Genomic DNA, 16418 nt, shown 5'->3' with positions numbered 1-16418 from the left:
CCTATATTTAATAATATAATAATATTGTATAAATATATATGAAAAATATATATATAGACATGCAAATAGTTTTGTTAAATGTATGAACATTTTAACATTTAAAAAGTTATTGCTCCTGTGATCATTTTAACACATTTGTGCGCAGATGTTGATGTCAAAGAATATTTAAGTTTGTTTAAAGAAAAAAAATTGCTCTTGCTACTAAATATATGCATTTAGTCAAACTCAACTAGTGAACTGATATACCTCTATCTTTTTTTTTCTCTTCTAAATTATTTATGTCCTTTAATTTTATTGGATATTGATGTGTTTTTGATATTTTTTGTGTGAGATCCTCTTTCTTCATCACTTTCATTCTCATTGTCATCCTCAGCATCTACCTCATCATCATTTTCATTATTTCTAAACCTTTTCAAAGTCTGATTGTCAGTCTCACTAAATTGTTTTTTTGCTTCAATAATCAACTTATTGGTTGCTATCAATTCCTCTGCCCTTGCCAATTTAATTGGGTCCCTTCTCAATGCAAATTTAAAATCATCTAATTTAATTTTATTTCTTTGTGAATTTTGTGCTGTTTTTAAAGCTGAATTACAGATATCTACCAGGTATGCCGTAACTAATTCATCCAGACAATGAGAAGTCTGTTGCATAGGCTGTGCCACATCACCATATGAATATAGTAGCGAATTCAAATCTTTTGTGAATAGGTTTGTTCTTTTTAACTTTCTTGACATTATAAAATTTAATAATAATGAAGTAAATGAAGCCGTTGGCAATTTTTGTGTGTTGCCAAAGAAATATGTTGCTTCAAAGATATCACCTAGCTAGTTTCAGTGGGGGGATAAAGGTACTCACAAAAAAGGTTTTACTATTTATTGGCAAAATAAACCAAATTATAACGTTATGTATCCTCTTTCTAGCTGCTTATTTTTTATTCATTTTTATAAATGGGTAATTTTTTCAAATATGCTACTGTGTATAGAAATTCACATTTTTCAGATTTCATCTTTTCATAAATTTCAACTTAACATGCTTGATAATAAATTGTGTATCTATAGAACTGATAAAATAACCAAGCAAAAGCCAGATTGTATATATATTACTAAATTGGTATTCCAACAACAATTTCTATTGGGAAATGTTATGTTCCTTTTTTGATATACTCTGAGAAAAGAGCATTGAAGGAGGTCACAGTTAGTAACTCAATAAGATATACAATCTCTTTTCTTTTTCTTAAAGTAATAAGCAAGCAGATGTGATAGTTTATTAATTGTTATTGCTACTAGAATCGTAAGATTAGACGTGAGGCTTGAGTTGTTATCTTTGGAGTCATCGTACTTATGGTACTTAGCTTATTTACTAAAAACAGCATGTATGTATGCATATACATATGTATCTATATAAGGTAAATATCAGTTTCATAAATTGGTATTGTAAGTTATTTTTGCTATTCGATTGAATGTTTCAAAAGATATTATTATAAGTAGATAAGCAGATCAGTAGAAATTTTTCTCTAACTGGATATGTAATAATATACATAGAAAAATAATTAATAACATTGCAACTAAATATATACTTCATTAACTTGTTTATAAACTTTACAAGATAGATATAACTCTACATTTTGTACTTAATGCATAAATCAATCCTATAATACTACAATCGTTGTCAACATAATAGTGATCTCCTCTTCCCTTTCTCATTGACGACATTAAATGCTTATACATTGCCAAAATAATGGAAAACTTGGTGTTATTTTTTTTTTTGCCCTATTGTGTTTTACCCTGTGCTTTCATATCATGAGCCCCTCCCCCTTTTCTGCTTTGTGTGTTTGAGATCAAAGGCAACTGTTTTATGCTCGAAGAAAAGAACAGACAGAGTGAAGAGTTAGTGTGTGTCAGGCAATCCAACGTGTATGTGAAAAGAAGGGGAAGTCGTGCAGATAATGAGTCTGTTTTTGAAATTATATTTGAATGTGTAATATTTAAAGTTATCTTGTACATACAATACTTTTCAAGAACACTAAGTATACCTATTTTCAAATAGATATATAATTTAAATAAAAGATTACAGATATAACAAAGGTTATTATTAATAATAATATCATGTCTCCTGTTTTGAAAGTTGGTGTTGTCGGTACAGGTATTTTTGCTAGAGATAGACATTTGCTATCCTACCAAGAATATCCTGAAGATTTCAAAGTGGTAGCTGCTTTCAATAGAACTAAAAGTAAAGCTATCGAGTTTGCTAAACTTGCTGGTATTCCAGAAGAAAAAATTTATGATACCATCGAAGAAATTATGAACGATAAAGATATTGATTACATTGACGCCTTGTTGCCTGTTCAGTTCAATGTTGACACTGTTAAGAAAGCCATTGCTGCTAACAAGCCGATCATCTTAGAAAAACCAATAGCTGCTACTATGCAGCAAGCTAAAGAATTGGTCCAATTAGCAGAAACTACTGATTTACCAATTGCTATCGGTGAAAATTGGCTATATCTAAACTCTATTGAAGTTGCAAAGAAACATCTAGAAAGAATCGGTCCGATTATCTCTTTTACTCACAATTCCACTGGTCCATTTATTAGTAACAACAAATATTTGACGACCTCTTGGAGACAAAACCCAGAACATATTGGTGGATTTTTATCTGATGGTGGTGTCCATCAATTAGCTCTTGCCACTTCCTTAGTCGGCGAATTCGAATCTGTCTCAGCTTTGACTAAACAAGTTCGTAAAGAATCGGGTACTGATGATATTGTTTTCGCCACGGTTAAGATAAGAGATAGTGACGTCATTGGTACTTTCACTTATGGCTCTGCATTTGGTGCCACTGAAAAATCTGTCTTCTTAAAGATCTATGGTATCAATGGATCTATTGTCGTTGATGTTTCTAATAAGAGTAAACCAGTCGTTAAAGTTAGGCTTGGTAGCTTTGCTGAAACTGCCAGTGAAGAAGAGGTTTATGCAGTTCCATTTGATGAATCCTTTGGTGTTAACACCGAATTCTTGAACTTCCATGAAGCTGTAGCAAAGAAAGATAAAACTTTGGTTAAGAGTACACCAAGAGTGGCTTTTCATCATTTAGCATGTGTTTCTGCTTTCTTGGAATCATCTTCAAAAAATGGTGATCATGTTAAAGTTGAAACTCTATGATTATATTTTATTAATTTTACATGTTTTTTTTTGTTTTTTAGTTTATTTAGTTGTTCAGTTACTATGATAATATATATTAAGTGTAAATTATATCATAATCTTTTCCAATGATGTACTGTTACATATTATGTTACAGACTTATATAGATATACAATGTTTAGACAGTAGTAATCTAATTTTAGGCAGTAAAGGCAATAGAAGAAAGCTGGAGAAATTTACGTAAGATTACTAACTGATATATTCTATATAAAACTCTCATGGTATCACCTATTTTGTAATTTTTTCTATTCTATTACAGTTGATCATATCATTTAAAACATAAATATTGCTATCGTGAGGAATATAATCGAAGTCTGTTGAAAGCATAAGAAAAAAGAAGGACTTATACTTTTGAAGATAATATGTCGAGTAAGGTTTGACTTGTAAAAGCCATGTTTGCTGCATTATGTTGAGCAGTCGTTCTATCCCTACCGTAACCTTTACTAACAATGGTGTTCAAACCTTTGATTCTACAAGTGGTCTCAAATGAACCATTTTTTAATTGCCTAGTTGTATATTCCGGTGCTAATTTATATTTACCTAGTGCTGCATCTAATTTAAGTGAGATTTCAGTGTTAATATCTTCAGCTTTTTCACTCTTAGAAAATTTCCTACTTGAATTATTATTATTCTTATAACTATTGTTATTACTGGCACTTCCAGATCGTTTATAAGAACTTAAACTCGATGGATTAGAATTATCATCCAAACTTGGATCTAATCTTCTGGTCCTGTCATTTAATTGAGGAGTATAAAAGTTATTATTTGGGTTCTTCTTCTTATTGTTTTTTTTGTTATCATTGTTATTAACTTTATTAAATAACTGATTGTTTTTATTGTTATTGTTCTCCTTTTTAGTAGATTTATTAGATGATTGCTTATTATTATTTTTACTGTTGGCATTATTACTATTAGCAGACAAACTTAAATCTGATTTGCTAATCTTTTTTGTTGGTTGAGGAGGATTATTGGAGGAATTTTCATTTCTATCATTACTCTTCTTTGTATTGGAAATTTGTGACTCAGTCATATTTTTTGTACTTCCCCCGACATCATTTGTATCAATCTTTAAACGATCCATATCTTCAGTAATGATATTGTTATTATTTGATATTCGATTAGAAGAACTATCCAATGGTAAAATATGCTCCATAGTGATGAATTCATCAACTGGAGTCTCATTTGGATCAAATTCATAATAATCATAGATTTCCATTAGGTTAACTGAATCTTTCAATAACTTTAAATAGCTTGCAATAGACATACACGGGCTAACCGCAAGAGCTTGGTCTACTGCGTCTTCACCGTTAACCATGTCTTCCAATTCTTCATGGGTGACACCTAAATCATAAATTATTTTTAATGATTCTAAAAACTGTTGACATGCATGTTGCAGTTTACAGAAATCCCTGATCTTATCGTCTTTACTCTTTACTGTCATTTGGTTCTTATAATATAAAATAAATATATAAATATGCAATTATATTTTAGAAATAAATAGATATAAATTGAATTTGTCGAGCTGAGCTGTGATTATCTAATTTGTCTTTATTCTTTTTGGAAAATAAATCAATATGAATAAAAAATAGATAGAGTCACAAATTAATGTAAAAACAAATTTGGAATTAATTATGAGCAAGCAGTTATCTTTTCATATTCTAGAAACTATTCTGTGGGTGATGTCTATTTCTATAATAATGGATATAGACTTTAACCTTTTATAAAACAACCATCGATTTATTCATTGCCAATTTTTTTTTTTTTTCGTTATTCTATTTTTTTTTTGTCACCTATTGGAAATTGCAAAAGATTTCTGATCTCTGTATAAAAAGAAAATAATAAAGAAACCCATCGAAGAACCAAAAAGGAGATTTTATACAGTGAAACTCTACTTATTGGTTCGAATCTATGAGGCACATGATAACTTACATTTAATATTAGTCGATTACTAGTAGCTTTCAAATGTATATAACAGGTGAATATCAGTGTACTTGATATCGTTTGACATCATTTAACATCATTTCTTTGAAACAGATATATGTCTGTATAGAACATAAGGATAAAATCGTGCAAGAGTCTTTGCAAATTTAAGTAACCTAGTCAGCATGCTATCATATTTAGTATTAGCAAGTTTTAAATATACTTATCGATTATAGTGTATAACTTTACGATAACCTTCATGGATAGATAAATTGTTACCATTTACTGCTATACTTTCCACTATTATTTGGTTGATCTTTTTTGATTATATTCTAAATATAAGCAACATCTTTAACAAAAAGATATTATAACTGTGTCTATCCTCTTGATTATTGGCATGCTTATTATGATACTATTACCTCTGTGTTGTACGAAATGGGAATTATTGCCTAGCTGTATAACAAGACGTGAAATTTGGAAACAATTATTGTAGTCATTACTATTGAATTTGATTGTGTGTTCATTTTTAAGGCTTAGACCTGCTTACTTGGTATGATTTAAAGAACATAAATATTAAAAAGAGGTTATTACAATCGATATAGCTAGATGTATTATTATGGTGATCACTTGTGATATGATTATAGGTGATGATCTTATGTTATGTGTGGAAATATTCCTTATAAACACTATTTTCCAAATGATATTATATACTACATAGGTGATTCTTTTTATAAATTTCATCACCAGTCCAATCTATGACTTAGATGCCAATTTATAAAAGGAAATTGCAAACTCTGTTGGCATTTTCTTAGATATTGCTCTAAGTACTGGATTTCTTATTAGATTTATTAGTATTACTCTGTTTAGTAAAGATGCATATATAAAGAAGATTGTTCTGTAGATTAACCCATGGAAGATAGTTGCTTTCTATTATCCAATTGTTATCATTTTCATAAGTAACAGTGATGAATTTTTGCATCATATTGAGCGAGGGTTCCTATGCTTTGGTCTATTGTGCTTGTATTTTTTTCATTTTATGATCTGGTTGTTTCTCTTTAGTAATATATGTCAGTGGAAGAAACAATAAGTCTAACTATATATCAAGTTGTAAAACAGTTACAGTGAATAAAAATTGAAAATGATGTTACAGAAGATTATATTACTTTTCAGATGATAAGTCATATTCTTGTAGTTGCGAAAAGGAATTACCATGGAATAGTAATTATTTAAGAAAATCAACATGTTATACCCAAAAATATCACCACAACGATACAATGTTTTACTGTTACTTCAACTCATCTCAAAACATTGCTAGCTGTTGTTGTATCAATTTTTAATAATGGTAATAAAAAAGCTGTGGCTGTAAATTTTTAGATCACCTTTAGGAACTTCGATATTATTATTGCGAAATTTTTTCAGAATACATTTATATGGAATTCATGAAATTTAATAGATGATCGGTAACAATATCAAGATACTAAGGTAGGACAATTTATGAAATTGCAAAACTTAGATTTTCAAGGTTGCTTAAGGATGTATTTTTGTACCAGCATACCTTTCTTGCTTTAATTAAACTAATTAATGTATGACTTATGTAATATCTGGAGAAGTACTGTTTTTAAAACGTTGAGATATCCAATGAAGAGTGAATAATCCTTCTATTAGTTGTTTATTGAGGTTTCCTTTAACATAACAATATAAAATCTGTGAGTAATCTCCCAGCCACAAAACAACCGATTAATTATAAGAGTTTTTTTACTGACAAAAACACACTATTAGTGAGTAAATACCTAGCTTAGGTGTTACTCTATATGTAAATTTATAGAAAAATCACTTAGAGTTCTTGTGGTTTTTTAACTAGGTACTGCTTAATTTATGGTATCTCTTTTTACCTTTGTAGTTTTACACTTGACCATATATTCCAGGATTTTGTCATTTTTTGAATATTGTGTTACTCTTTATTTAAAAACTCTAAGTAAATTAAGTCATATTTAAAAGAATATTTTTATATACAGCCTGTACCGAACTTGATAACAACAAGTGTTATGTTTATATATTGTGACTTTATTATATATTCTTCTCAAATACTAGAGTTATCAAAAGTTAAGTTGACATTTATACTGAGATGACAGATGATAACAGAAATAATTAGAATAAAGACGTTTATTGCTATAAAATTATCAAAGTAATTATCTCAAAGTTACATTTCCAATTCTGTCAGTTTTAATGAATACAGTATCTTATTAAGCAACTGATGTAAAGACGTAATTGGATTTTGAAAGACATACTCTTAAATTTAAGAACTTTTATCATATTGTTTTACCTTATTTTCTACGTCGTAATATTCTGTAATATTAAACTTGGTTTATGTATAGGATCAATAAGGAAATATGTAAAGAACCTAACTAGAAATGCGGTAGATACGCAATCCCTTGGGTAACATCTGAGTGTCTGAATGGAGGATTGATACAGCCATGTGAACAGTGGTTAATTTAAGGTATTAAATCTGATTGGAAAATTTTCAGGGAGTGATAATTATATCAGATCTTGTCAAGAGACCTTTGATCATTGAGGGATATGTCAAGGGTAATCATCTTATTTAAGTAAATATATAAGAATAAAAGGAAAACTCAAACATTTTCAGCATAGCAGGATTTTTCTTATCGTTTTTGAAAATGCTCGAGATTTAATCACATATAAATCTCTCAATAATAAAAAAGGGTAACTTGACATTGAAACGGTCGAAATTTAAAAGGTTTACTGGATACCACTCGAATTAACAAGATTGTGTTACACAACATAATTCATATTTTGCATGCAGGGTGGGGCGCTCTTATCCCAAAGCTTTGTGACACATATGCGATTTAATCCTCCTTCTGGAAAAAAGGATTAGTAGAAGTCACACTTTTTAAGAGAAACTTGCATCTATATTGTTAATGTTAGTATAATATGTGGTATTACTTACATACAAAATTAATATGAAATTTTTCGGTATTATTTAATAATTATATTTAAGATACTAACCTATATATAGTGAATACAATAAAATTAAGTAGAAGGCATAAAATAAACAATATAACCATCCGTGTCCTATTTGCATGTATTTTATGGGGCTCTTTTTTTAAATACAGAAAATACCTATTGATTTTGAGAATTAATCATACAATGTGTAGAAATAGGTACATAATATCATACAGTAAGTCGACTTGATAAATAGCATTGTTCATTCAAACTCAGTTAAAATCTTATTAGGTCATCCTTGATAATGTAGAGTCTTCTACTTCAGTGAAAGTTTCATTTATTTTATCAAAAATTTTCAACGTCAGTTGAAAGTGAGTTCAACCATTTGTTCCTCTAGAGAACAAAGTTATTTTGCAAACAAAATGATTAAATTTTAAGAATGAAATATTCACATATATGTATTATACATATATATAGGAAGAGCCATTTTGTATTTCCTAGATCTGATTTTCGAAAATTTTCCTAAGTAGTGTACCATTTATGGCCCTCCAGAAGACTAGTTCATCATCACGTCATAATTTTCTCTCAAGGTTAAAGATATTACTATAAAAATATTTTTGTTGTTAGGATGTTCTTGTAGTAACTGTATAGGGAACAGGTGACAATCATGAAATTATTAGGTATTCTTTTATTAATCTCTTTTCTAACCTTTGTATATAGTGTTGCAGCTAGAAATGAAGAAATTTTAGAAAAGCGTGCCTTTCTATGATACAGTAGTAATATGTTGAATGTCCAGGGAATATATGCATATTTTAACAGATAATTGCTGGTTTATGTAAAAGTAGCTTGGTGGGCTGCGTTCGTTGCCGAGGATGGTAGAGTTTTGGATTCTGTTATAGCAATTAAGAATACTTCCACTAGTTGTAAGATAAACCATAAGGATCCACTGGGCGGTGATTACACTACAGATACTGTAAATGCCATTACATCTGTTTTTATGAATGCTGCGACGTTAACAGTAGGCTGGTATACACCTGGAGCAGTTAACGGTGTTATGATTGATGGACAGCATAAAAGATCTATAGACTAAGAGGGATGTGGAGCAAGTTTTCTTAGCAACATCAATTCAACACAGTCTTTTACTAATGGCAGTCCTCTTTCCATTTCTATTTCTTCCTGGGCTGCTATTTTTCCTTATAGTAGTATTACAGGAAAGATCCTTTTAGAGCGGGGCGCTTCTCCTGTTAATCAAGTAAGATATTTTGATGAAACCACAAATGCATGGGTAATTCTAAACCATGTACAAAAAAATGCTAATTGTGGCTCATTACTTATGTCTGAGTATTCAATGGGCAATACTAACAGTACTTTACAAAAAAAAGAATACTCTTTATATCCTTTGTGCAGTGGCTATTATGGTGTTGATTATTGTGCAAACCATTATAAGTGGGAAGGGATATATGCTAGTGAAGAACTAGCTAACCAAATAGATCAAATTGCAAAAAATGATATAACTGGCAGTTGGGTAGCTGATTACTACAAATTGTATACTTATGAACAAGATGGTAGCACAGAAGATTGATAATTATCATTTAGAGTATACTACACAGATGCACCCCTTTCTACATTTCATTGGACAAAATGTGATGTTAGTAGTTGAAGGTTTTCTAATTAGACTGATTATTTAAACATTGATATGTACATTTTTCCTTATATACGCTATATCTTTTTATCTACATACATGCGTTTCTCAAATATAAGATATCTTTGAGTAATTTGCTGATGTTACTTCAAAACCCTAATGATGTTGGGCATGCCTGGTACGTTTTTGTTAGATCTCATTAAATTTTGTTATGACATTTTGGACATGAAAATTAGTTATTGTGATATTAAATTTGGTGTATACAATGGTTACATGTCGAAGTATAGCAAAAATCAATAGCTAGGTAATAGCAACACTGCCTAGATGGTTTCATGTAAATATATACATAAGAGAGTGGCGCAAGACGTCCTTTGGATGAATAGGTATTTGAACTGTTGCAACATGTACAATTTTCCATATCAGTTCCTTACGTTTAATAGGTAGAGAGTACTTAATGATATGATTTGTGATGGTATTATCAGTTAGTAAGCAAAACAGTACAAGGTAAAATCCAAAGAAATAATGAATATATCTTATATTTCTAGTAATTTGTATAATTTATTAAGTTACACAATATATTCTCTTCTCTCTATCATACATTTAATATTTTAAAGTGCTATGTCCATTAATACATCTACTTTTACTGACATCCCAGTAATAGCTACCATAACATTACACTACCTACTACAACTATCACTTTGCACAATACTATCTTTTATTGAGCATTATATCACACCATAGCAAACAATATAGAATAGCCACTTATTCATTCTTACATGACTTTCTTGATCTATACCTACTAGTTGGTTAAAACAGCACTGTTTGTAGAACTGTAACTGCCAACATATGCTAAAATTGTCTTCTTATCTTTTCATTCTTTTTCTTTTCTGAAATCCAATTTTTCTTAAATTCCAAAAACTTTTTTCAATCAAATAAAAACAACTCAAACAGATATCAATCACTACACCATGCAAACAACATTAAAAAGACTTGCTTACAGATGAAAACACATCCTCAGTTGAGATCTATGCACTTCACAAATTCACATTATATAACATTGAGATACTACCATCCAACATGATATAATTATGCCATAAATATATTTGATATAGTCAACCAAGATATCCTTAACTATAGAGAGTATATTCACGACAATCCACTTTGTACATGGATTATTACTAAGGAAGATATTTATAAATAAAATACATCTATCTTTATGGTATGATTACCCTATTACTATGAGTATTTACAAATACATAAACACAAACACTTATAGTATCTTCTACCTGAATGATATAATCTGATAGCACATATCAATTTCACATAGTGATCACTTCAATACTACTACCATGAAATCTATTCATATGGATGAACCTCACAGTATAATTATCAACACTATGCCAACTACCATCGTACTACTACCCAACTACATCACAAATATTACATCCAAATCACTCACAAAAATACACCCTACCAATAACTAAGATTATATTTCTTCCTGAAAATCAATTCATTATTACTGACTGTCAAGTGGTAAAATTCCATAACACTGTTGTCAATTCTCACAACACCAACATAATATCCAACAATCAACAGTATTAAATCAAATAATACACATGTATGAACTTGTAAATATATTGTAATTAAAAACAAAAATGGTTTAAGTGCGAGATACACAACAAAAAGTAGGTTTTTTACTGATCTGTAGGAATTATTTTATCTGAGTTACCATATTTATATACAATTGGAAAAGTGGAATAGTGTTCGTTTTGAGTATTACTATCAAATGATAAGTTGATTTTTCCTACTTTATACAGTGTTATCTAACTTATTCAAACAAAGAACCTTAGTTTAGCTTGAGTAATCAATTTACAAGATGTTATGAGATATTTAATACAATGAAACAGGAAGTTTTTTTCTATGAACCAGCAGCTTTCAACAAATGTCTAGTGTTTCTTTTGTTATGGCCATCTTTTGTGGATAAAAATTAATGTCATATAGTGTATTAATGCTATGAGTTATATGCAGATCAGGTGTAAAGTTTTTTATTGTGCTTTTATATGATTTCACTCTCTGGCTTTTGAACATATACTGAATGATATCCAATACAGTTACGTGAATTATCCTCTAGTCATATTTGGTTTAGTTCTCTAATGAATTGTACAACATCAATACTTTCTTAAGTCAATTAGTGGTAGTGCAAAATCATCTGCTGTTAGAATATTGCAATTTACAATGATGATGTCATTAAATAAAGAAAAATAAATTTGGAGACATATTAAATTTTTATGAAGGTTTATAATAATACCAGTAGATACCATTCCTGTTGGAAATTAAACAACTGTTACCACATGATTTATTAACAATCAAGTTATTTTATTTGTACATCTGCATGTATTGAAATGATTGAAAGTTGAAATGTTCTTTGATCAATTAAAATTTATTGAGATTGAAAAAGATAAAGAATGAGAAAGAGTTAGGGGTATAGTATATAGAGACCTGTTTGAGTTGGTGTATTACATAAGCCAGAAATGTTTGACTTGTTAGATAGTAAGATGTTATTTAGGATAGTTGTAATGATAATTTTGGATATGTTGCCTGATGATCAAACAAACATATTAATATATAAATTTCTATTAAGAGTATAAAAGCATTCTAAATAATGATAGCTTTCTTGGTTGAGATATGAATAATTAATAATATTAATAACACCAAAAATATATTCAGTAAGTAATAGTAGCGGGTTTAATTATTGTTCATATAGATTGTTAACTTTGTCTATCTCATTGTCATAGTGTTATATTAGTATTGGGATAATCAAAGAGATCATTTTAATATAATGAATTGTAGTATTACAACTAATTCTGTTAAATTAATACAATTAATAATCTACTAGTGTGATGTTTATAATGTAGAATATAATTATAGATACATTATTGGAAGAGTTGTTAGATCATTTATAACAGATTAGATAGTTTGAAACATGTTAGTTATGTTCTTGTTCTAATACTTATATTCATATTGGTAATATTATAGTTAAGATCCAAGATAGCACACAGTTTAGAGTAAATAGCAAATTAGCCTCAACATAATAATTAATGGGTTATTATACATATTCAGAGTTTGTTTATATTATTTATTATCCAGAATGTTTAAGGTTGTAATTCATTTCGAGATTTATGTTGCTATGTCTAACAAAGAGTAACAAAATTATCAGATGATTGGGATATGAGTAAAGTAAATAATGTCCACTAACATTGCTACAATAAAAATTAATACATCCATGTAAGTTATAAAAATTTATATTAAAGAAGATTCGAAGATAAAAGGAGTATACTGTATAATATTGTATCTTGTATATTAGTTATGTAGAAAGAAAAAACCAAGCAATACAATAACAATTTATAGTATTGCTAGCTTTCAACTATAAATATCAATAAAACTTATAATATCACCAATATCCTATTGTAAGTTACATTTTCCTATTACTTTAGTCTAAAATGAACTCTACTAGAATTTTTGATTCCGAAGCCTTGCGTCAACATCTATGAAGCAATATTAATATATAGTTGGTGGCTATTTTGTACAATTTTTACAAGAATCTATCATCTCTTAATATTTATATGTCGTTCTATATTTGATTTTTTCTTTTCCTTCCTTTTTTTGTTTGTTTTTTGCATATATAATATTTAAGTATAGTTATTAATTTCATTCTTATACAAATTTTTTGAAAATCATTAAAAAAGTCCAGACAAAAATTTGTAAAGATTCTTATAAATAATATACAAAAATATAGATATTAATTATATCCATAAACGTTTACGAATCACATAATGGTCAATTCTAAACTAGCAAATTCATTATTTTTGGCTGATCTTGAATACCTAAACTGATCTTAAGTTATTTTATTTTCTGGGCAAACCTTAGAAGATAGAATACCAACCTTAAAACTAATAATTACCTCTGGCACATTCTCTCAACAATCAGAGCTTTCTTAAATGAAATTTTCAGTAATCTGCCGCCAACGTTAATTTGACAATCATTTGTTCGAATACACTTACGACTTGGCTTCAAAGTTTTGGCTACTCCAAGTCTTTCCCCTTAATATAGGGTGTTACCTGTAGACTGCGCATTTCAGTATTCCAAATAGAGCTTCTTACGAAATTTAATACAACTAACCATTGTGAAGAACTCAAATTAAGAAATCAAAAATTAAGATAGTGAAAAATTCTAGCATTAGCATCTGCACTTAAGATGTTACTAAAAATCATAACCATGATTAATTAGTATAACCCTTCATACATAAATTGCAAGTATATTTTTTTACCTTCTTATATAATAGAAAAAAACTGAGAGTATCATGAACAATATTTATAAGAAATAATTATTTACAACCTATAAAAAGAATTTGTGAAATTATTACTTTGTTTTCTTATCTTGATCCTAATATAAAATTCCATCTTCGAGACAAATAATTTTTCTCATCTATATATATATTTTTTTACTAGCCTATATCATAACAATACCAACAGTTTGATTTTTAGTAATACCTATCACATTATCTTGAATCATCTTCTAAAATACTAGTTAAGATTTACTCAATAATTTTTCTACCCTAAAAATTGAAGAGTATAACGACCATCATACACTCACCAGGTTAAAATTGGTAAAAAAACTCAAAAAAACGACAATAAGAATAGAATGCACGAAACAGTTAATACATTTCTTAAAAAAAGTACGGTATTCTTTGTAAATATTGTTCATTTTGCTTTTCTTCAATAGTTAGACTTAAGATTAAGACAACTTTTCATAATACACGATTTAAATCTTTAATTCAGACTGGTGCTTATAATTTTAGTAATGTTAGACTAGATTTGCTTCTATGTCAAAAAATCGATTAAAATATGACACCACCTACACCATCACACTTGTTGACGGTGACAGTTCTTCGTCTTCAGAAGTTGTTGATATTGTCACCCCATCTTCATCCACCTTATACACTACTGCCTACAACCATCTCAGGGGTAAAAATACTACAGCCTAACAAAAATATTATATTTTCTTTTGTTTTTCTATACAACTGTCCAATAAAAATAAAACAAAATCCACTTGTTTATATTAGTTTTAACCAATATATAGTTCAGAGTACTTCTCTTTTAAAATCATTTTAAAGATACACTCAAAAGAATACTTCACATAGCATACTATAAACATCTACTACCTGCAAATTCTTATATTTTAAAACATATTATTTTTTAATCATAATACTTCTCATTTCTATTTTATACTTTCCATAAAATGTACTGGAAACCCTCTATAAAAGTGTCTATCCTACACACTGAAGTATCGAAAGACTGGATGAGTTTTTTCTGTAATGTTAACTCTACCATCTAGCCTTAAACAGGATTGTTACACGCTACAACAAGGAGGAAGACTTACGTACCTAGTCTATCTTCCTCCATTAGGACTCCTTTTAACAGTTCTTCTTTTTTCAAATATTTGCAACTTTGAATAACAATGCGATCTCGAGGAAATTCTATCCACTGAATTCGGAAAAACAAAACAAAATCTAAGCTTTTTTTAATGGACATTTCCCTTTTTGGGATAAAGCCGTAGTGTTTTTGTCATAATAATTTTTACTCTATTGTCAACGGCTTTCGAGCTAAATCTCACGAAAAATATCTGCAGTCAGAGAAAAAAAATTTTTCGACTTGTAAAAGAAAGCAAAATCTTTAATGGGACATGTAAAATCCTTAAATTACACAATTACTGGAATCCTGTTGTAGGTAGCCATTTTTCTTTTGAAGAGACATTAGTCCTTTTAATCTTGAATTTCACATGGGTTAAATAATAAAACACCAAATAAACATAAATAAATATCTCAGAAAACTTCCCAATTAATTACTTTTGTTAAGACCCCTGCTAGCCAAATCTGTTTTAATGATAGAGTGTTTTCTATTATTATATTTTTGAAACAGACATCCAACAATTACTACAAATCACTTCGTTTTCCGAGGATACCTGTCTTCGATTTTCTTTCATATAGATCAAAACAGGTTATATGGGACTGTTGTAATAATAGTAGTCATGCTTCTGCTTTTCAATAAATCATTCTAAAATCTTCTGGATTTGTCAAAATCCTTAGAAAACACAATCATTATGAATAATATAAAGAAACTCAATCAAACATACAACAAATATGTCAAATATATCTGTGTAAATATAGACCATCTCATATTTTTTAGATTTTCAAATATTATCATTAATTATATTAATATGATATTGTCTTCAAATAATCAGTGATACACTTAGGCATTATATGCAATAAAAAACACAACAAAACTTTTTTCAAGATAAATTTTATACTAATGGGGCGATATTATCAATAAAGTAGCAGAGATTTCTAATATTACACATGAATAATCATTCAAATACAGAATAAACACAAGTTACAGCGAGTAGTCTTCACTGCTAAATTAACACTTGGACAAAAGAGTGGTTTTAACAATAAATTTGAAAGATAAAATCTCTTTTGAGCCATATATTGAAGATGATAGCTTACTAAATTTTACAATTGTAACATAAAACTACAAATATTTTATGGTAATTTGGATACTACAATATGAAAATTTGTTATTAAAAATAAGCAATTAAACGAAAGGAACAACATTTTTAGTTTGAATTTTGAAAATTACCAA

General features: G+C 28.8%; 3 protein-coding genes across 3 annotated transcripts, besides 1 other annotated feature; 1 reads left to right on the top strand and 2 right to left on the bottom strand.

The window, feature by feature from the left end:
- Positions 1-272: 272 nt before the first annotated feature.
- Positions 273-734, bottom strand: TAF13 (Taf13p; the record flags this gene model as incomplete). The annotated part of the gene is made up of 1 exon (XM_064858005.1): positions 273-734. One exon carries the CDS (start codon positions 732-734, stop codon positions 273-275), a length of 462 nt encoding a protein of 153 aa, XP_064714712.1.
- A 1371-nt stretch (positions 735-2105) lies between these two features.
- Positions 2106-3158, top strand: PWA37_001371 (uncharacterized protein; the record flags this gene model as incomplete). Its single annotated transcript, XM_064858004.1, has 1 exon — positions 2106-3158. The coding sequence occupies one exon, from the start codon at positions 2106-2108 to the stop codon at positions 3156-3158; it is 1053 nt and encodes a 350-aa protein (XP_064714711.1).
- A 382-nt stretch (positions 3159-3540) lies between these two features.
- On the bottom strand, positions 3541-4638 carry PWA37_001370 (uncharacterized protein; the record flags this gene model as incomplete). Its single annotated transcript, XM_064858003.1, has 1 exon — positions 3541-4638. One exon carries the CDS (start codon positions 4636-4638, stop codon positions 3541-3543), a length of 1098 nt encoding a protein of 365 aa, XP_064714710.1.
- Positions 4639-6153: 1515 nt separating this feature from the next.
- Positions 6154-6204: a sequence feature (Short protein (PWA37_001369, KAK5960851.1) was converted to a misc_feature.).
- The last annotated feature ends 10214 nt before the right edge of the window (positions 6205-16418 follow it).

Source organism: Arxiozyma heterogenica (genome assembly GCF_036370985.1).
Source record: "Arxiozyma heterogenica strain weizmannii chromosome Unknown scaffold_17, whole genome shotgun sequence".
In the NCBI taxonomy this organism is placed as follows: Eukaryota; Fungi; Ascomycota; class Saccharomycetes; order Saccharomycetales; family Saccharomycetaceae; genus Arxiozyma; species Arxiozyma heterogenica.
The sequence above is the reverse complement of the archived record's forward strand: the minus strand, read 5'-3'. Positions and strand labels throughout refer to the sequence as shown.